The following is a 23437-nucleotide window of genomic DNA, read 5'->3' on the forward strand; positions in this document are numbered from 1 at the left end:
CCTGGTCCCTGGTGGGACTTTGGTTTTCTCGTGTGCGGGTCCCCCCCCCCCCCCCCACCTCTGCAGTCAGAGCCAATGTCAGTTTATATGTACAACCATGCTGCTGTATGACTTGTGGCTCTATCGCAGTTGCATAAAATCTTTTCTCATGAAAGAAACCTAAGGAGTCGTATGTCTACGTAATCAATATGAAACTGAAAGGGAATACTAGAGTATGAGTATGTTCTGGTTATGGGCACATCTTTTATTTTCCAACTTATTTTTAAAAGAATAGATTTTGATTTATTAAAATGGTACTTACTTTAAAATCAAAGTATCTATGTATTATACAGAGGGTGACAAAATCTTCAGCAGATAAGCCTGGTAAGTTTTCAAAATCTATCAAAGTTTGTACAGAGAGAATTAGTTTAACAGAAGAAAATCATTTCAAGAATCACCATAAAAAGAAATTCGAACACAGACTCCTACAAGAAAACCTTCTGCCAGGTTGTCCTTACAGGGTCATCAGTAGACAACTCATTTGCTTTGGACTGTGGTCAAGAGATTTTACTATCAGAAACTAAAGAGCAGATGAGAACCTCTCCCTTAAGAGGAAGCAAAGAGTTTAAAAATGGAGATATTTTGGCCTCCATGGGAAAGGATGTGCCTAATTTGGCAGAGACTATATGTGCCCGGATGATGGGACACCCAGAGGGCCTCTATGCTCTCAGAGGAGAAGGGGACAGGGGATGAAGGGAGGATCTCAGTGAGGAGGGAATGGGGCAGCACTTGGGATGTAAATAAATAAACAAAAATGTGAGCTAATCCAGAACACTAACATCTTAATGAACTGCATGCCATCCTGCTAGACACTGAAACATCTTAATGAACTGCATGCCATCCTGCTAGACACTGAAACATCTTAATGAACTGCATGCCATCCTGCTAGACACTGAAATTGCCTGAAAAGCTAAACGAACTTCTCTTGGGGCTCCACATTTCAAAGTTCTAACCTTTGATTGCTGTTATGACCTGGGCACTGAGATCATGAGGGGACATGCATTTATCATACAAAGAGACTTTATTCATGTGTGTCAAGGGGACTCTGTAGCAAAAGCAAGTGCAGCAATGCTTGTCACATACAAACTCTTGTGAATATCAGGGCTTTCTTACCTAGTTTATCCAACACAGCATAAATTTTTGCTCTGATATTTTCAGCAACATCCATAACTGCAATAGATGGGCAGTTAGCAGGAAGGGGCATGGCCTTTTGTTCTTCTTGAAAACTAGTAAATAGAGGTCTCTTTGTATCTGATCATTGGGTATTATGAAACAGAAGGAAGAGAAGAAAAGATAAAGACCACAGTGAATATTTAAGATTTTATTCTCTATATAAAATGGATCAAATACAAATATATGCTTAAAAATTAAAACAAACATTTAGTGCACTGCTATTTGTTCTTTTATAGCGTTCTGGGACCCATCTCAGGCCTGATAAGCAGACACTCTGCCACTGAGCTCCCTGCCACACTGCCAGCCAGCTCATGGACTCTGCCACACTGACAGCCAGCTCATGGCTACTATTTTGAAAGTGTTTCCCATTCTGTGGCAAAACTATGGCTTTCATTTTTCTTATTTATAGTAGATTTTTAAAAAAAAAAATACAGCTATGTAGGGCATAACGGCACATGCCTTTAATCCCAGCACTCAGGATGTAGAAATAAGAGAAATTCTGGGAGTTTGAGGCCAGCCTGGTCTACACAGAGAGTTCCAGGACAACAGGGACTACATAAGGAATCCTATCTATAAAAACAAAAAAACAAAAAACAATAACAACAACAACAAACCCCCCCCACAGCTATAATTTTAATTCTTTTTATAGGCTTATTTTATTTATGTGTGTATTTCTCTCTGTGTGTATGCATCATGTCGGGGGGGGGGGGGGGAGATGCCAGCAGAGGCCAGAAGAGGGTGCTGGCTTCCAGAAGCTTGAGGTATAGGCAGGTGTGATCTATCTGACCTGGGTGCTGAGATTCAAACTCAGCTCCTCTGAATAAGTAGCAAGCGTTCTTAACTGCGGAGTTTTCTTTTCAGCCTTGGCTAAAGGTGAAATTTAATGCAGAAACCTTGATAAATATAAAGATCTAGAGATGGGATAATGTCAGATCAGTAGTGATAATCTTGATTGGTTTCTATAAATTATGCCATAAAGAGAAAAACTATCTCATGATGTTTTAATTTAAAACTCAAGATAGCAAAAATGAAATTAGAGACAGAAATAATCCAAAGTGTAGTATTTTTATTCAATATAGATATGACTAACAGTTTTGCCAAAACACAATTTGAATGTGAAAGAAGACATAACACAGTATCACAGGCTCTACAATTCCATTATTCATTCTGATACCATCAACCTCTATAGAACATGGCAGCTAAGACTGATGAAAACTGGACTTATTTTTACTAAAAAGAAACCCCTTTTGTGTAAGACGAAAATTATAGAACCACCAGTGCACAGTACTGTAAGGTTTGTTGAGAAATGCTATTTATCAAATTCTATTGCTAAGTGAAGCATCATAAGTGAACCTAGTTATAAAAGCAAGATGTCCAAATAAACTTATTTAGGAAGTATCAACTTCTGAGCTAAAGAATAAAGGTAAATGGCACATTTTAAAATAGTCTATTAAACCTGAAACCACCACTAATTTATTACATTTTCTTCTAATTATTCATAACTTATTTTATTAGAGAAGGAGGGCAGTGGCCAGAGGACAACCAGTATCGTTGTTCCCCAGGTACTATCCACTTTTTTTTCTTGTTTGCTTCTTTTGTTTTTTGAGACCGGGATTTTAATTGTCACTGGGATACTTGGTTCTACCCTGGGGCTGGGTGGGGAGTGGGGGAGGGGGAGGTAAGGCCAAGCCCAGTCCTAGCTCTATGGAGGAGACTCAGTTTGTTTAGTTTTGTTTTGTTGTGTCTTGTCTTGTTGTTCTGGGGAAGAGTTACAGTCCTGCAAGCACTTTACTAACTGAACTACTTCCTTGTACCCCCAAGCACTCACAATTTATGATAAGAAGTCTTTAGCATCTTGTTGGAAGAACCTCATAAAATGGGTAATCACCCCCACATTCCTGTCTGCTTTGACGCTCTTGATAAATCTCTGAGCTGTTTCTACCCAAACTTGTGACCACACTTACCAACAATCTTGCCATTCTTGTCACGTTTTACTCCTAGCTCTTTTTCCTCTTTTCTCCACAGTTTAATTAAAAGACTGGCAGCAGTCAGGTCTTTCTTCCCACGCCAAGCATTGACATGAGCAGAAGTTTTGGGATTATCACAAAATTCAACCATTATTCCAAGAATCAGATTACAGAATTTTTTTTGGTTCAACTTTGCAAGGAAATAGAAAATGACAAAAATGTTAATGAATACTGAAAATGAAAGAGACCCTTGGATTATCAGCCAGTGCCTTCTGAGCAGTCTGACTATAACAATGTCCAGTAAGTCATTCGCAAGCATTCATGAGCATGAATCAATACTAAAACAATAAAGAGACTGGATACCGTTCTTAAGTAGTGATAAACATACTTCAAAATAAATATGTATTCATTTGGTAGAAATGGAAGGAGAAGTTTTCAAAAATGAGAGAATATCCACATTTATGTAAAACGGAGCATGGTCATCAGGATCCTGTGAGTACAGGATCTTCTTCATCTACATCCTTTGTTAAGGTTTGAAAAGATTATTAGGTACGTTCTTTGTTATCAAGAGAATGACTGATATAACTGTTAACAGTCAAATATGAAAAAAATTATGTGTAAATTTAGATTTTATCAGTAACTGTGCTATTAGGACCTTTTAAGAATTCAAGAAAATTTCTCTTATCACCAAGCATATACATTTTAAAACCAAAATAGAACATTTAGATGTAGAAAATCCCATCTAATCCTAACTTTGAAGCTTTAGATTTGTACATTTAACTAGGACCTGTAGAAGTCAGTAAACTAAAAAAGCTCCAGTCAGGAATAGGGTGCCTTATATAAGAGAGGAAGGCTTATACAATACAGGTGATATGAAAGAGACAGGGGATGCTGGAGGTACAAAGGATAGTGGGTAGTAAAGAGGCATGATGAAGGGGCAGAGAGGATGGCTAACCAAAACGAAGTATGTATGAAATAGGCATATGAAATCCTGTGGCTTTGTAAGCCGAGCAAAACCATGTTAAGAGGCTGGCTAGAACAACCAGTGGTTGAGAACAATTGTTCTTGCATATGATCCAGGTTTGAGTTCCAGTATCCACGTGGTACCTCACAGCATCCAAAGCTCCAGTTCTAAGGGATAGAGTGGATGCTTCAGAGCTTTGTGGGTACTAGGACTACACATTGCACACACAGACATCTGGGCAAAACACATACACATAAAATAAATATACCAAAACATTAAAACTATGTTTTTTAAAAAGTTAGGATGAAGATATCTGAATGGCTGGATAACACTGACCCTAAAAGCCACTGTTTATTAAAAGTCCAAGTGCCAGGTGTCGAACTCCTCATGAGTTGTTGGCTAGTGAGGCCCCAGCGATCCTCAAAACAACACAAACTCCTGAAATTCTTTTTGGTTGCTCACCAGAACCAGATGACAAAATTCTACAATATACCTTGGTTGCAAGATGTAGAGAAATCATGCTAGAACTGAGTGAGAACCTTCCACACTGCTGACTTGCTTTTATAGTGCCAGAAGCTGCTACGCAGGACGCTGGGGAGAAAAACATCAGTAGTCTTACCCAGCTCTAAACCCTACAGACTACAGTGCTAACCTGCCGGGCAAGATCTAAATACCAGCGCAGCAGTGGTACAACTTTTACGGTTAACCAACCACGGTCAGACTGGATTTGAGGCACTCTCCACATGTGAACCTGGTTAACGATCCATGGCTGAGGAAATCATAGGCCTTAGAAGTTAGTTATCATTATGGTTTAGTTAAAGTGCCTCGGTGTCAAAGTAAATCCTAAGCATTGGTCTTTCTATCTCTAGGCGAATGCTCGTCACTCTTGAATCAAGACTCTTCTGTTGGTAATCAACAGTGCTAAATGCAGATGTTCACAGCTGTTCCAACTGCTAAGTATGGTTATATGCTCATCTCTGCGCTAGATATTTATATCATTCCCCCTATGGCTCAGGAACATTAAGGAAAAGAAAGCAAAGAAGTTATAAGATGTGGAACACAGGAAAGAAGGGCTTCAAAATACTATCTTCAGAACATGATACAGCCATTGCAAACTGCTTGACCTCACAGTAGCTATGTTTACCTGCACCGGATCTGTACAAAACTGAGCTTGTCAACAACCAATCATAGACCAGAGACATACCTGTGGGGCCCTACCCTTCCATGATAAACTATTGGTTACTTATGAATTCTGGGAAGGTGTCTTAGGGTTTTATTGCTGTGAAAAGACACCATGACCAAGGCAACAACTCTTACAAAGACAACATTTAAATGGGGCTGGCTTACAGTTTTAGAGATTCAGTCCATTATCATCATTGTGGAAAGCATGGCAGTGTGATGGCAGACATAGTGATAGAAGAGCTAAGAGTTGTACATCTTGGTCCACAGGCAGCTGTTTCACACTGGCCAGACTTGAGCATATCTGACCTCAAAGCCCACTCCACAGGAATACACTTTCTCTACAAGGCCCTATCTACTCCAACAAGACCACATCTTCTGCTGGAAGCCTATATAAGCGACATGGAAGAAGGAAGCTTTCTCTCTTTGCCTGCTTGCTCCTGCTAACAAGTCCATTCACTAGCATTAAAGCCTACATCTTCAGGATTCTGGTGGATACTGAAGACCAGCTGATACATCAAGGCTCATGGACTGAACAAATGTTGGATTCTTGGACCTTCCACATGTAGGTAGACATTGATAGACTAGTGGACCAGCCTGTAGGCTATTCTAACAAATCCTTTATATCTGTATTTACATATTTATGTCTATATATGTCTCTCTATATATATGGATATGGATACAAATATATAGATTCATTCTAAAAGTTGTTTCTATAGAGCAGTGGTTCTCAACTTGTGGGTCATGATCCCTTGTGGGGGTGTTGAATGACTCACATGGGCTGCCTAAGTTCACCAGAAAACACAGATATTTACATTATGATTCATAACAATAGCAAAATTACAGTTATATGAGAATAATTTTATGTTTGGTAGTCATCATAACATGAGGAACATTAAAGAGTCACAGCATTAGGAAAGTTGAGAATCACTGCTCTAGCAAAACATGACTAATACAAATGTCCTTTATAAGGAACAGAACCAGGTGAGGTGGTGCATGCTTTTAATCCTTGTACTCAGAATGCAGAGGCAGGTGGATCTCTGTGAGTTTAAGGCCAGCCTGATCTTCTACAAAGCGAGTTCCAGAACAGCTAGGGCTACACAGAGAAACCCTGAGAGAGAAAGAGAGAGAGAGAGAGAGAGAGAGAGAGAGAGAGAGAGAGAGAGAGAGAGAGAGAGAGAGAGAGAGAGAGAGAGAGAGATACACAGTAAATACTCCATAATATTTAACCTTTTAGCAGAGCTGTTTTGAAACAGAACCTTAAATGAGTGGTTTTTGTTGTTTTTTTACTTTACTTCCAGGAGAAAGAAACAAATGTTAATGGTTGAAATTGATGCAACGACATTTTTAACATTTATTGACTAAATCCACACTGTGTACAACTTAGTGACCTAATCATAGCAAGCACATTACAAGCATGTATGTAGGAATAACAGGTCAATGAGTTCATATTAACACATGCACAGCATGTTCATGTACATATTCACTGAGTGCTCAGACACAGGATTATCACTCATTTAGCCTCCTCACACCGGGATGAGACAGATGCTATTGTTATCTGGTTTTAAAGATGAAAACATTATGAATATAGTAATGTACAAATTTTCTTGCAAGGACATGATAAGACTGATAATTTTGCTACGTTTATCAAATCAAAATGGGTTAATTACTCTGTTAATAAAATAAGTGTGGAAGTGATATTGACGTGGCTATGACTCTGCATGAGACTTCCAGATTTCATTGAAAATAAATTATGACTTCCCTCTGTTATAATACTGATTACAGCCCTAATTCAGGTCAGTGAACCTGACATCAGCTCTCCACAGCTGCCAGGTGGGTGGCTCCTAGCTCACGCCTGACATACTCTATGTCCTCATATTACTTCTGGACTGCAGACACTTCCTTAAACCGTCATCTTTTTCTACTGTTATCCATAAATTTAATGTTGGGGGAAAGCTGAAAATTTTTGATTGAATGATAGAGATTTGATGGAGTAGTTTATGACAGTGTAGCTTGTCATAAACTATTTCTTCACAGGTAGACAGAGTAAAAGGAAAAATATCAGCTTACCTGTGTGTAGGAACATTGACCTATGTAAACTGACTCATTAGCTGGAGGAATGATCAGAACCCTTAATATGCCAGTGTTTTGGAAATCTCTGGGAGGAATTTTATTCAAAATAATATATCTGGCTGGGCATGGTGCACACCTTGAATTCCAACACTCAGAAGTTAGAGGTAGGAAGATCTCTGTGAGTTCCAAGCCAGCTGATTTATATAGTGAGTTTCAGGATAGCCTGGACCACATAGAGAGACCATGACTCAAAACAAAGCAAAACAACCCAAACCCCAAACAAATAAACAAACAAAAACCCATCACTAAATCTGAACATAGTTTGAGGCATGTTTATTCAAAAACCCTGTTTTTTGGTACTTGGTTTGGGAAAGGTTAGCATGGATGCATTTATGTTTTGTGCTAGAGTACTAATTCGTGTTAGAGTAAGTGGATATTACTTACTGCCAGTATATCCAAAAGGAGAAAAATCCCTTCCTTTTCAAGAAAATAATCTTCAGAATCATAACATCCCAAAATGCAGCACCTTCAATTAAAAGAAAGCCAGTCAGTCAACAAACATTTGTTATTGGAATTAACTTGTAGATCCTCCTTCCTACCACAGCATCACAGTTAGGCAATTCTTTTACTTTATTCCTCTAAACCAAGTAGTTAATTTGTTTTACTTTAAAAATAGAAACTCTGGCCGGGCGTGGTGGCGCACGCCATTAATCCCAGCACTTGGGAGGCAGAGGCAGGCGGATTTCTGAGTTCGAGGCCAGCCTGGTCTACAAAGAGAGTTCCAGGACAGCCAGGGCTACACAGAGAAACCCTGTCTCGAAAAACCAAAAAAAAAAAAATAAAAAAAAAAAAATAAAAAAAATAAAAATAGAAACTCTGAAGAAGCTCTATAAATGTGATTCAATTGTAATTTTTTCAAGAGTTTATGTGTGTGTCTCTGTGTGTGTATGCACACACATGTGCATGCATGTGTATGTGCATGCATGTGTATGTGCACGCACACACACATACACACACATACACACACACACAAACCCCTGAGAATACTAGAGGTTGGTGGCAGGCGCCTTGCAAGTGGAGTTACAGGGACTTCTCACTGATGATTCTTGAAGCTCTCTAGTTGCTGTATTTATCTGTTTACTGTCTCGTTCATGGTTTGGTTCTAGCTGCTGTATTTATCTGTTTACTATCTCGTTCATGGTTTGGTTCTAGCTGCTGTATTTATCTGTTTACTGTCTCGTTCATGGTTTGTTCTAGTTGCTGTATTTATCTGTTTACTATCTCGTTCATGGTTTGGTTCTAGTTGCTGTATTTATCTGTTTACTGTCTCGTTCATGGTTTGGTGCAGCCGAATTATCTGATGATTCTTGATTACATTCTCGCTTGCACTTGACGTTTGCTCCAGTGCCTCCTCTTCAAGTCCATGTGGACTGCACGGAGTGAGGGACTGGGACTGCTTCCAGGGCTACTTTGACTGTTTTTCTCAGGAGTTTCCTTAGTAAGAGGACAAAGCTATTGACAATAAATAGTAAGGATGAAGATGATAATCACTAGTAACAATTACTGCTTTTCCAAACCTTAAAACCTGCTAGGCTCAGCTCCCTCTGTTCTTTGGTTAAAAATGGTTTCCTTTTCAAAGCAAGAGACCAGTTGGCTTGGGCAATTCTGTGGGTGATTATAATGATTACACTATCTGATTACACTGTGGGTGGCATCATTCCCTGGGCTATTTATGTCACCCTGTCCTTATCCAGGAATGGAGAAAACAAGCTGAGCACAAGCATTTGCTCACTCTCTGCTCTGAACTGTGGATGTAAGGTGACCAGCTGCTTCAGACTCCGACAGCTCGACCTCTCCACTGGTGGACTGGAGCCAGGAAGTATGAGTGACAATAAACCCTGTCTCCTCCAAGTGACTTTTGTCAGGCCATTGTGTCATTAAAATTAGAAAAGGAGCCAAGATAGAGGCTTAGCTTGCTTTGTTTTTTTCAAGCTTACAACTTTTTAACCTTTAAACAGTGTCAATTCCTACAATAAATATTTCTCTCTCTATAGCACATATTAATTTTGTTTTTCTGGAGAATTCTGACAACACTTAATGCATCTAAATCATCAATAAAAGCTAAGAAGAAAAAGGAACAAGGAAAAATAATTATGTTACCAAATATCCTCATATATTTAAGTCAAAATTACCGGGGTAGCTAGAGCGCAGGGTCGGCTGACACCTGCCAGCTACCCACGACCCCCGCCACAGGATGTTGAGACTGCTGGTGAGTGGAACACAGCTTCTGCTCCAGTCCAATCACGCGGGACCTGAGACTGCTTTGGCTGGGGAGGCAGAAATCCGGCCTCAGTAGGGCCACAAGCCTCTCCAGTCAGAAAAGCGCCGGGGTAGCTAGGGCGCAGGGTCGGCTGACACTCGCCAGCTACCCACAACACCCGCCACAGGATCTTAAGACTTCTGGTGAGTGGAACACAGCTTCTGCTCCAATCCAATTGCGCGCGGGACCTGAGACTGCATTAGTTAGGGAAGCAGAAAACCAGCCTGAGTAGGACCACAGGCCTCTTCCGGCCGGACCAGCACCGGGGTAGCTAGAGCGCAGGGTCAGCTGACACCCGCCAGCTACCCACGACCCCCGCCACAGGATTTTGAGACTGCTGGTGAGTGGAACACAGCTTCTGCTCCAATCTTTAAACAGTGTCAACAACAACAACTAACCCCAGAGATTACCAGATGGCGAAAGGTAAACGTAATAATCTTACTAACAGAAACCAAGACCACTCACCATCATCAGAACCCAGCACTCCCACTTCGCCCAGTCCAGGGCACCCCAACACACCGGAAAAGCTAGACACGGATCTAAAAGCATATCTCATGATGATGGTAGAGGACTTCAAGAAGGACTTTAACAACACACTTAAAGAAATACAAAGGAACACTGGTAAACAGGTAGAAGACATTAAAGAGGAAGCACAAAAATCCCTTAAAGAATTGCAGGAGAACACTGCTAAAGAGTTACAAATCCTTAAAGAAAAACAGGATAACATAATCAGACGGGTAGAAGTCCTTACAGAAAAACAAGAAAACACATCCAAACAGATGATGGAAATGAACAAAACCATACTAGACCTAAAAAGGGAAGTAGACACAATAAAGAAAACCCAAAAAGAGGCAACACTGGAGATAGAAACCCTAGGAAAGAAATCTGGAACCATAGATACGAGCATCAGCAACAGAATACAAGAGATGGAAGAGAGAATCTCAGGTGCAGAAGATTCCATAGAGAACATCGGCACAACAATCAAGGAAAATGTAAAATGCAAAAAGATCCTAACTCAAAACATCCAAGAAATACAGGACACAATGAGAAGACCAAACCTACAGATAATAGGAGTGGATGAGAATGAAGATTTTCAACTCAAAGGACCAGCAAACATCTTCAACAAAATTATAGAAGAAAACTTCCCAAATCTAAAGAAAGAGATGCTCATGAACATACAAGAAGCATACTCCAAATAGACTGGACCAGAAAAGAAATACCTCCCGACACATAATAATCAGAACAACAAATGCTCTAAATAAAGACAGAATACTAAAAGCAGTAAGAGAAAAAGGCCAAGTAACATATAAAGGCAAGCCTATCAGAATTACACCAGATTTCTCACCAGAGACTATGAAAGCCAGAAGATCCTGGACGGATGTTATACAGACACTAAAAGAACACAAACTCCAGCCCAGGCTACTATACCCAGCCAAACTCTCAATTAACATAGATGGAGAAACCAAAGTATTCCACGACAAAACCAAATTCACACATTATCTCTCCACGAATCCAGCCCTTCAAAGGATAATAACAGAAAAAAACCAATACAAGGACAGGAACCACGCCCTAGAAACAACAAGAAGGTAATCCCTCAACAAACCTAAAAGAAGACAGCCACAAGAACAGAATGCCAACTTTAACAACAAAAATAACAGGAAACAACAATTACTTTTCCTTAATATCTCTTAATATCAATGGACTCAACTCCCCGATAAAAAGACATAGACTAACAAACTGGCTACACAAACAAGACCCAACATTTTGCTGCTTACAGGAAACTCATCTCAGAGAAAAAGATAGACACTACCTCAGAATGAAAGGCTGGAAAACAATTTTCCAAGCAAATGGTATGAAGAAACAAGCTGGAGTAGCCATTCTAATATCTGATAAGATTGACTTCCAACCCAAAGCCATTAAAAAAGACAGGGAGGGACACTTCATACTCATCAAAGGTAAAATCCTCCAAGAGGAACTATCAATCCTGAATATCTATGCTCCAAATACAAAGACAGTCACATTCATTAAAGAAACTTTAGTAAATCTCAAAGCACACATTGCACCTCATACAATAATAGTGGGAGACTTCAACACACCACTTTCACCAATGGACAGATCATGGAAACAGAAACTAAACAGGGACACAGTGAAACTAACAGAAATTATGAATCAAATGGATCTGGCAGATATCTACAGAACATTCTATCCTAAAACAAAAGGATATACCTTCTTTTCAGCACCTCATGGTACCTTCTCCAAAATTGACCACATAATTGGTCACAAAACAGGCCTCAACAGATACAAAAATATTGAAATTGTCCCATGCATCCTATCAGATCACCATGGACTAAGGCTGATCTTCAATAACAAAATAAATAATAGAAAGCCAACCTTCACGTGGAAACTGAACAACACTCTTCTCAATGATACCTTGATCAAGGAAGGAATAAAGAAAGAAATTAAGGACTTTTTAGAGTTCAATGAAAATGAAGCCACAACATACCCAAACTTATGGGACGCAATGAAAGCATTTCTAAGAGGAAAACTCATAGCTCTGAGTGCCTCCAAAAGGAAACTAGAGAGAGCACACATTAGCAGCTTGACAACATACCTAAAAGCACTAGAACAAAAGGAAGCAAATTCACCCAAGAGGAGTAGAAGGCAGGAAATAATCAAACTCAGGGGCGAAATCAACCAAGTGGAAACAAGAAGAACTATTCAAAGAATCAACCAATCAAGGAGCTGGTTCTTTGAGAAAATCAACAAGATAGATAAACCCTTAGCCAGACTCACTAGAGGGCACAGGGAAAGCATCCTAATTAACAAAATCAGAAATGAAAAAGGAGACATAACAACAGATCCTGAAGACATCCAAAACACCATCAGATCCGTCTACCAAAGGCTATACTCAACAAAACTGGAGAACCTGGATGAAATGGAGAAGTTCCTAGACAGATACCAGGTACCAAAGTTGAATCAAGATCAGGTTAATGATCTAAACAGCCCTATATCCCCCAAAGAAATAGAAGCAATCATTAATAGTCTCCCAACTAAAAAAAGCCCAGGACCAGATGGGTTTAGTGCAGAGTTCTATCAGACCTTCAAAGAAGATCTAATCCCAGTTCTTCACAAACTATTCCACAAAATAGAAACAGAAGGTACTCTACCCAACTCATTCTATGAAGCCACAATTACTCTGATACCTAAACCACAAAAAGACCCAACAAGGATAGAAAACTTCAGACCAATATCCCTTATGAATATTGATGCAAAAATCCTCAATAAAGTTCTTGCTAACCGAATCCAAGAACACATCAAAACAATCATCCATCCTGACCAAGTAGGTTTCATCCCAGGGATGCAGGGATGGTTCAATATATGGAAATCCATCAACGTAATCCAGTATATAAACAAACTCAAAGACAAAAACCACATGGTCATCTCGTTAGATGCGGAAAAAGCATTTGAGAAGATCCAACACCCATTCATGATAAAAGTCTTGGAAAGATCAGGAATTCAAGGCCCATACCTAAACATGATAAAAGCAATCTACAGCAAACCAGTAGCCAACATAAAAGTAAATGGTGAGAAGCGTGAAGCAATCCCTCTAAAATCAGGGACTAGACAAGGCTGTCCACTTTCTCCATACCTATTCAACATTGTACTTGAAGTCCTAGCCAGAGCAATTCGACAACAAAAGGAGATCAAAGGGATACAAATTGGAAAAGATGAAGTCAAAATATCACTCTTTGCAGATGATATGATAGTATATATAAGTGACCCTAAAAATTCCACCAGAGAACTCCTAAGCCTGATAAACAGCTTCGGTGAAGTAGCTGGATATAATATTAACTCAAACAAATCAATGGCCTTTCTCTACACAAAGAATAAACAGGCTGAGAAAGAAATTAGGGAAACAACACCCTTCTCAATAGTCACAAATAATATAAAATATCTTGGCGTGACTCTAACTAAGGAAGTGAAAGATCTGTATAGTAAAAACTTCAAATCTCTGAAGAAAGAAATTATAGAAGATCTCAGAAGATGGAAAGATCTCCCATGCTCATGGATTGGCAGGATCAACATTGTAAAAATGGCTATCTTGCCAAAAGCAATCTACAGATTCAATGCAATCCCCATCAAAATTCCAAATCAATTCTTCAACGAATTAGAAAGTGCAACCTGCTAATTCATCTGGAATAACAAAAAACCTAGGATAGCAAAAACTCTTCTCAAGGATAAAAGAACCTCTGGTGGAATCACCATGCCGGACCTAAAGCTTTACTACAGAGCAAATGTGATAAAAACTGCATGGTACTGGTATAGTGACAGACAAATAGACCAATGGAATAGAATTGAAGACCCAGAAATGAACCCACACACCTACGGTCACTTGATCTTCGACAAGGGAGCTAAAAACATCCAGTGGAAGAAAGACAGCATTTTCAACAAATGGTGCTGGCACAACTGGTTGTTAACATGTAGAAGAATACGAATCGATCCATTCCTATCTCCTTGTACTAAGGTCAAGTCTAAGTGGATCAAGGAACTTCACATAAAACCAGAGACACTGAAACTTATAGAGGAGAAAGTGCGGAAAAGCCTTGAAGATATGGGCACAGGGGAAAAATTCCTGAATAGAACAGTAATGGCTTGTGCTGTAAGATCCAGAATTGACAAGTGGGACCTCATGAAACTGCAAAGCTTCTGCAAGGCTAAAGACACCATCAATAAGACAAAAAAACCGCCAACAGATTGGGAAAGGATCTTCACCTATCCTAAATCAGATAAGGGACTAATATCCAATATATATAAAGAACTCAAGAAGGTGGACTCCAGAAAGTCAAATAACCCTATTAAAAAATGGGGCTCAGAACTGAACAAAGAATTCTCACCTGAGGAATACCGAATGGCAGAGAAGCACCTGAAAAAATGTTCAACATCCTTAATCATCAGGGAAATGCAAATCAAAACAACCCTGAGATTCCACCTCACACCAGTCAGAATGGCTAAGATCAAAAATTCAGGTGACAGCAGATGCTGGCGAGGATGTGGAGAAAGAGGAACACTCCTCCATTGTTGGTGGGATTGCAAGCTTGTACAACCACTCTGGAAATCAGTCTGGCGGTTCCTCAGAAAATTGGACATAGTACTACTGGAGGATCCAGCAATACCTCTCCTGGGCATATATCCAGAAGATGTCCCAACCGGTAAAAAGGACACATGCTCCACTATGTTCATAGCAGCCCTATTTATAATAGCCAGAAGCTGGAAAGAACCCAGATGTCCCTCAACAGAGTAATGGATACAGAAATTATGGTACATTTACACAATGGAGTACTACTCAGCTATTAAAAAGAATGAATTTATGAAATTCCTAGCCAAATGGATGGACCTGGAGGGCATCATCTTGAGTGAAGTAACACAATCACAAAAGAACTCACACAATATGTGTTCACTGATAAGTGGATATTAGCCCAAAACTTAGGATACCCAAGATATAAGATACAATTTGCTAAACGCATGAAACTCAAGAAGAATGAAGACCAAAGTGTGGACACTGTGCCCCTTCTTAGAATTGGGAACAAAACACCCAGGGAAGGAGTTACAGAGACAAAGTTCGTAGCTGTGATGAAAGAATGGACCATTTAGAGACTGCCGTATCCAGGGATCCATCCCATAAGCAGCTTCTAAACGCTGACACCATTGCATACACTAGCAAGATTTTGCTGAAAGGACCCAAATATAGCTGTCTCTTGTGAGACGATGCCGGGGCCTAGCAAACACAGGAGTGGATGTTCACAGTCAGCTATCGGATGTATCACAGGGCTCCCAATGGAGAAGCTAGAGAAAGTACCCAAGGAGCTAAAGGGATCTGCAACCCTATTGTCGGAACAACATGATGTACTAACCAGAACCCTGGAGCTCTTGTCTCTAGCTGCATATGTATCGAAAGATGGCCTAGTCGGCCATCACTGGAAAGAGAGGCCCATTGGACTTGCAAACTTTATATGCCCCAATATAGGGGAATGCCAGGGCCAAAAGAATGGGAATGGTTGGGTAGGGAAGTGGGGGGCACTATGGGGGACTTTTGGGATAGCATTGGAAATGTAACTGAGGAAAATATGTAATAAAAATATTAAAAATAAAATAAAAAAAAGTCAAAATTACTAAATCAACACAAAATTATAGAAAAGTTAGATGACTGACACTGGAACAGAGCTGAGAGCCTAAAAGAGCCAAAGCAGAAGCAGCATCCTGCATAGGTAACGGGGATGCTTCTGTTTCCCCAGATGATACCAAAGTGGAATGGAGTTAATCACAACAAACAATTGAATTTTGAAACATGGCTTTTCTTCTTGAGTGGGAGATGGGCTTGGTTACTTCACAAAATCACATTCAGGTTATCTAACAGAGAAGGCACTGGCTTATCCCTCTGGTGCACTTCTGAGGGAAGCAAACAGTAGCTGCAAATTTAATTTTTTTTTTTTATTCTCAGGCATTCACTTAGTCATCGTAATACTCACCAAATGCTGTCTAACGTACTGAAAAGAAGGACATTGTAGCCTAAACCCCTCTGTAAATTCTTGGGGTCTGTTTTCATCACATGAAGAACTATGTCAACTCCTCCAGTACCAAACATTTCCTGTCAAAGAGAGTTGTTTACATCATTTCTTACATAAATATATAATTGTTCTGGTCTCTATGTCATCCTATGCCTTAAAAATATTTTTCTACCAGAAAGACAATACTAGCATTGTTTGGTTGTTTTCAAATTAGGTTTGCTAGTTTCCAAGCTAGGAATTTAAAACATTAAAAATTGTACTTCTCCGGAGCTAGAGAGGTGGCCTAGCTTAGAGTGCTTGTTGCTTTCTATCATATATGGTTCTCCAGGACCCACATCCATCAAGCTCACAATCACCCAGTTCCAGGGAGTCCAATACCTTCTTCTGACACCCAAGGCCACCAATCACACATGTGGTGAATGTACACATGCAGGCAAAAGACTCATGCATGGACAACAAAGAAAGAAATCTAAAAAGCAGTTTGTTTCTAAAGAATGTACTCATTCATTCTTAGTTCTTTATGGTAAATTATAAAGCCAATCACTTTAAAATCAGTGTGCTGGCTTAGTGTTCTTACTAATTTTTTCTCTGTGTCTGAATATGTAAACCATATAAAACTCGTCCATGACTTCTTCCACATTAGGGTGTCTTACAGCCTGGAGACTTGTAAATGAATACCAGGTATCAATATGTATCATGGCAGATGTTATGTTCTCAGGAGAGGAATAAGTAGATAAGTGACAAGACACCCTTTAATGACTTATATAAACTTATCAGTACTCAATCTTCTCCCCTTACCAATTCTTTTATTACTGCCATGCTGCTCTGTCCTAGTTCCTGTTTCAATCATGATTATTATTCTAGATGAGCAGGCTCAGGACAGAAAAGAATAGTATGTTATATGTCAAGGTTTGGAGCCAAACCTATCCTTTTCTTCCTATTGCCTCTCCTTAAAAGTCTCTCTATTTATGGTGTTAGAGAGGCATCTTGTTTTCTTTCAGAGGAACAGCATTCGATTACTAGCACCTACATGGCAGCCACACACATCCATAACTCCAGGAGATCCCATACCCTCTTCTGACACTAGTACCAGACATGCATATGCTGCACACACATACCTGTGAACAAAAGACTCATACATATAAAATATACGTATCTAACATTTAAAAAAAGATCTATCTAAATTTTTAAATTTTTTTCTTTCCAATTCTATCCCTTATTGAAATTATCATTTTATGACAGTCAATAGTTTACTATGGTGCTAATGACTATAAAAGAGAATTAAACCACTGTTTTAATGTTCTAGTTTTATATATAAAGACAACTGAAACTCCAAGCAAGATTTCTGACAATTTAGCCTACTATGGATAGCTGCTTTCAATCTTGTCATTCTAGTTGTAGGTTTTTCCTCAGAAGAAGTGAAAGAATTACGTTTCCCCCGAAGACTGGGTCAGGAGTGCTCACTTAAACTTTGGTTTTAACAGTCCAAATACAAAGAGTCTAACTGCTTATCAATAAGGTCCAAGGTAAACAGGTCTTGACGGATCATAGATTACTATTTAGGGATAAAAACTAACGATACATGCGGCACTATGAATATATTCCAGAAACACATGCAACTTCTTTCTGGATAACAAAACCACATACGGAAGACCAAATACTGTGTGATTTCACTCATATCAGAATTGGCAAAACTAATCTATAGGTGTGTGACTGCAGAACAGATAAGTAAATGTGATACCCGTACGAGATTGTACTTAGAGATGTATATTACATGTTCCAATTGGAATATTGGTAAAATGTGTTATGCACATTCAAAAAATCCATTGAAATAGATATTCAAGCCTTGTACATTACACAGTATGTATGTAACCATATTCTAAACGTATTGAAATTTAGTTAGATTTTAAATTTAGCTTATTTATTCCTTGTGCATTTGTATGGGAGGTGTGTGTTATGATGCATGTTTGGAGGTTGAAGACAAGTTTCTCCTTCTGTTATGTGGATTCCTAGGAACGCAGGTTGCTAGGCTTAGTCCAAGTGTGTTTAAATGCGGAGTCATCCCATCGGCCCACATTAGACAAGATTAGAAAAAAGGGAAAACCTGTATGGACACTGGGGACTGGGAGATCTGAGTGTTAGGGTCTACATTACATACCTTCCTTTGGATATAATTTTCACAAAGACCTGACAGAATAAGTAATGTGTCAGACTGGATTTCTAAGGCAATGGCCTCTTCCTTCTCAGCAGGTCTGCTCATCATAGTTTTAAAAATTTCTGGTAAGAGAAAAATTGAAGATTGTAATTATTAAATACATTTTTATTATTTACTATTAGGAAACTCCCTTTTAAGAAGAGTTTTCACATTCTAGTCCACAACTCCAGCAAAATGCCCCTGCTCTACCAGGTGCCATGACTATATCAAGAACCACAGACATCCAACATTTCCTCAGAGCCTGCCCAGCATGTCAACAGCACCCCACCCTATTATCATCATATCCCAGCCCACAACTTCAGCAGAAGCCCTCTGCTCTACCAGAGGACACACAAGTACCCTGAACTCTAGAGGCCATCCCATCTCCCAGGATCTCAAAATCCTAACCCAGATGTCACATAGTCTGCCTAGACCCCTAGAGAAGAAGAATCACCTGTCACGAGAGCCACGGGCTGCCCAAGACAGAAGACTAGAAAGGAAATGGAAACCAAGGGGAAAAATCCATTCAGCAAAGCTAAACTCTGAAGTTGGCCTATAAGCCTATAATTATCCCACACCCAGGTGATAGAGGCCAGTTTCTGAACACAACAGCAAGGGCAATATGGTACTACCAGAGCTCAGCCATTCTACTATAGCTCTGGATATTCCAATGCATCTGAAGCACAAGAAAATGACCTTAAAAGCAATTTTATGAAGATGGTAAGGGCCCTTAAGGAAGAAATGAATAAAATCCTTAAAGAAATCCTGGAAACCATAGGCAAAAAAAAAATGGGAAGGAAATGAATAAATTCTTTAAAGACACCCAATCAAACCAAGAAAGAGCAGGTGAAGGAAATGAATAAAATTGTTTAAGACCTGAAAATGGAAATAGAAGCAATAAAGAAAACACAAACTGAGGGAATCTTGGAGATAGAAAATCTAGGTAAATTATCAGAACTATGGACACAAAAATCACCAACAGAACACAAGAGATGGGAAGAGAGAACCTCAGGTGTAGATGAGGTTTAAAAAATGACACATTGGTCAAAGAAAATGTTAAATTTAAAAATTTCCTAACATAAAACATTCTTGAAATCTGAGACATTATGAAAAGACCAAGCCCTAGGTAGAATAGGAATAGAAGGAAAAGAATCCCATTTCCAAGATCCAGTAAATATTTTTAGCAAAATCATAGAAGAAAATTTTCCAAGCTAATGGATCCAAAAAGCAAGATGGTGTAGCAATTCTAATATCTAACAAAACAGATTTTCCACCAAAATTAATCAAAAGAGATGGAGAAATAACTTCATACTCAACAAAGAAAAACTCTGTGAAGAGGATGTCTCAATTCTGAACATGTGTGTCCCAAAGGTAAGGGCACCCACATTTGTAAAAGAAACATCACTACAGCTTAAATCACGCACCAAACTGAGCATATTAATAGAGGGAGAGGAGACTACAATACCCAACTCTCACCAGTGGACAAAACCTTAAGTAGGCAGTATGAACAAAATGAAACTAACAGATACCGACACAACATTTCATCCAAACACAAAAGAATACACCTTTCTATCAGCACCTCACGGAACCTGCTCCAAAATTGACCACATGCAATTAGGTCTCAACAGATAAAAGGAAACTGAGATAATCCCCTGTATCCTACCAGACCTCTGTTTCTTACAGATGGATTTCAGCAACAACAGAAACAATAGAAAGCCTACAAACTCATGGAAACTGAAGAACTCTCTACTGAATAAGTTGTCCAGGCAGAAATAAGAAAGAAATTAAAGACTTCCTAGAATTCCATAAAAATGAAGCACAATATACCCAAACTTATGGTACACAATGAAAGCAGTGCTAAGAGGAAAGTTCACAGCACTACCTGCCTTCATAAAGAAATTAGTGAGATCTCATACTAGTAACTTAACAGGACATCTGACAGCTCTAGAACAAAAAGAAGCAAACACTCCCAAGAGCAGTGGAGGGCAGGAAACAGCTAAATTCAAGACTGAAATCAATAAGTTAGAAACAAAGCAAACAATACAAAGATTTAATGAAACGGTTGGTTCTTTGAGAAAAAATAAACAAGATATACAAACTCTTATCCAAACTAACTAAAAGACACAGAGAGAATATACAAATTAACAAAGTCAGTAAAGAAAATGGAGACATAACAGATATTAAAGAAATCCAAAGAATTATTGGGTCATACTTCAAAACCCTACATTCTACAAAATTGAAAAAATCTAAAAATTGGATGATTTTCTTGTTAGATGAAAGTTGCCTTAGTTAAATCAAGAGCAGATAAACAATTTAAACACACATAGCCCCTATGAAAATAGAAGCAGTCATTAAAAGTCACCCAACAGCACTCCCTCCCCTTTCCCCTTGTCTCCATATCCTTACCAACACCTCTAGCAGAAGTCTCCTTCTCTCCTGGAGGCTACACTGGTACCCAGAACCCCAAGTAAGACCAAGTCCACAGCCCATCTACACTCTTAGAGCCCCCTGAGCTTTCTTCAATAGCACATCTCCATATCTTGGCCCATGACTCCATCAGAAGACATTGCTCTATCAAAGGCCATGATACCCAGACCCCATTAGACTCAATAAAGAAATAGAATTACAAACCAATTTCCATCTTGAACATAGGTACAAAAATACTCAATAAAATATGCACAAAACATTCATGATCAAAAAAAATCCCTAATCAAGTAGGCTTAATCCTACTTGATTAAAGATGCAGGAATGGTTCAACATTTAAAAATTTATCCATGTAATCCACCATATAAACAAAGAAAAAACTTAGTCATCTCATTAGATGCTGAAAACCCCTTTGACAAAATCCAATATCCCTGTATGATAAACACAATAAACACAGTAAAGGAACTATATAGAAAGCCAGTTGCCAAAATCAAATTATAAAGAAAGAAACTCAAAGCAATTCCACTAAAATCAGGGACAAGGCTGTCTACTCTCTTCATATTTGAAGTTCTAGCTAGAGTAGGAAGACAAGGGGGATACAAATTGAAAAGAAAGAGGTCAAAGTATAGCTATTTGCAGATGACATGATAGTATATATAAGTGACCTCAAAAATTCTACCATGAAACTCCCACAGCTGATAAACATCTTCAGTGAAGTGGCTGGATACAAGATTACCTCAAAGGAAAAAAAACCTCAATAGCCTTCATACATATAAACAACAAGTGGACTGAGAAAAAAGTCAGGGAAGCAGCACCCTTCACAACAGCCATGAATAATATAAAATATCCTGGTGTAACTCTTAGTAAGCAAGTGAAAGGCCTGTATGACAAAAACTTTAAGTCTTTGAAAGAAGAAATTGAAGAAGATATCAGAAGATGGAAAGATCTCCCATGCTCATGAACTGGTAGGATTAACACAGTAAAAATGCCATCTTGCCAAAAGAAATCTACCTATTCAAAGCAACTCCCACCAAAGTTCCAACACAGTTCTTTACAGACCTTGAAATAATAAGCACTTAACTTCATATGGTAAAACAAAAGCCCAGGATAGCTAAAACAACCCTATACAATAAAAAGAACTTCTGGAGCTATCATCAACCTGAATTGAAGTTCTACCAAAGAGCTGTAATAATGAAAACCACATAGTACTGGCATAAAAACAGACAGGTGGGCCAATGGAATCAACTGTAAGGCCAAGGTGTAAATCCACACACCTATGGACACCTGATTTTCAATAAAGAAGCCATAATTATACAATGGAAAAGTGAAAGCATCTTCAACAGATGGTGCTGGTCTAACGGGATGTTAGCATGTAGAAGAATGCAAATAGATCCATGTGTATCACTCTGCACAAAATTCAAGTCCAAGTAGATCAAAGACCTCAACATAAGACCAGGCACACTGAGACTGACTGAAGAGAAAGTGGGGAACAGCCTTGAATACACTGGCACAGGAGAGAATTCCTTGTACAGAATACCAATAGCACATGCACTAAGATCTACAATTAGTAAATGGGACCTCATGAAACTGTTTCTGTAATAAGGAAGGCTAAAAGGGGGATGCATGAATCTCCCTGGGAAGGGGAAATAGAATAGATATTGTGGATGCACTGCATGTGTGTGGGGATGGAAACAAGAGGGATCGGGTCAGGGAGCACAGAGAGAGCAAGATAGAGAATGAGAGTGTGAGAGAGACAGAGACAGAGAGACAGAGAGGGGAAGAGAAGGGGGAGAGAGGGGGGAGAGAGACCTAGGAGGAAGAGAGAGGGAGGGAGGGGGAGGAAGGGGGAGGGAGAGAAGGAGGGAGAGAGGGGGAGGGAGGGAGAGAGAGAGAGACAGAGGAGGGAGGGAGGGAGGGAGAGAGAAAGAAACTGGGAAAGACAACTGGAAATGAGGGCATCTTGGAGATGAGCTGGATACTTAGTGCAGTGGAAACTCCCAGGAATCTATGAGGGTGACCCTAGCTAACTTCTAGTAATGGTTATAAGAGCCCAAACGGGACATCTCCTGTAACCTGGCAAGACTTCCAGTGGTGGGATTGGGAAACCAACCTAGCCACAAAACTTATGACCAACAATTTGTCCAGTCTGCAAGATATGCTGGTGTATGGGTGGTGCAGAAATTGTGGGAGTGGCCAACCAATGTGAGACCCATGCTACTAGAGGGAGCCCAGCCTGACACTGCCTGGAGGGCCAGGAACCCGAGCCCATACAGCTCAGAGACTCAAGATAGAATCAAACACCACTAGAAAAAAAATCAATGAAATGACTCTTAATGATATTCTGCAATACCCATTATCAGGAACCTAGTATAATCGTCATCAGAGAAGCTTCATCTGGTAAGGGACGCAAACAGATGCGTGGACCCACAGCCAAACATAAGGTAGAGCATGGAGAATCCCACAAAAGAAGGGGTGGGAGGATTGTAGGAACCACATGGGTCAAGGACACCATAAGAAAATCCATGGAACCAATGAATC

General features: G+C 39.4%; 1 protein-coding gene across 2 annotated transcripts in view; it reads right to left on the reverse strand.

The window, feature by feature from the left end:
- The window catches only part of Cfap69 (cilia and flagella associated protein 69), a 79490-nt gene that overhangs the window by 6265 nt on the left and 49788 nt on the right, over nucleotides 1-23437 (reverse strand). For both annotated transcript variants that reach the window (XM_021163223.2, XM_085836407.1), the window contains 6 exons: nucleotides 18440-18558; nucleotides 16243-16361; nucleotides 7840-7921; nucleotides 3177-3369; nucleotides 1153-1290; nucleotides 302-378 (listed from right to left, as the gene is read on the reverse strand). In XM_021163223.2, the coding sequence (XP_021018882.1) occupies nucleotides 302-378; nucleotides 1153-1290; nucleotides 3177-3369; nucleotides 7840-7921; nucleotides 16243-16361; nucleotides 18440-18558 (728 nt within the window). The remainder of the gene's footprint in view (nucleotides 1-301; nucleotides 379-1152; nucleotides 1291-3176; nucleotides 3370-7839; nucleotides 7922-16242; nucleotides 16362-18439; nucleotides 18559-23437) is intronic.

The sequence above is a fragment of the Mus caroli genome, unplaced genomic scaffold, assembly GCF_978045245.1.
Source record: "Mus caroli unplaced genomic scaffold, Mus_caroli_1 scaffold_4, whole genome shotgun sequence".
NCBI classification, from domain to species: Eukaryota; Metazoa; Chordata; class Mammalia; order Rodentia; family Muridae; genus Mus; species Mus caroli.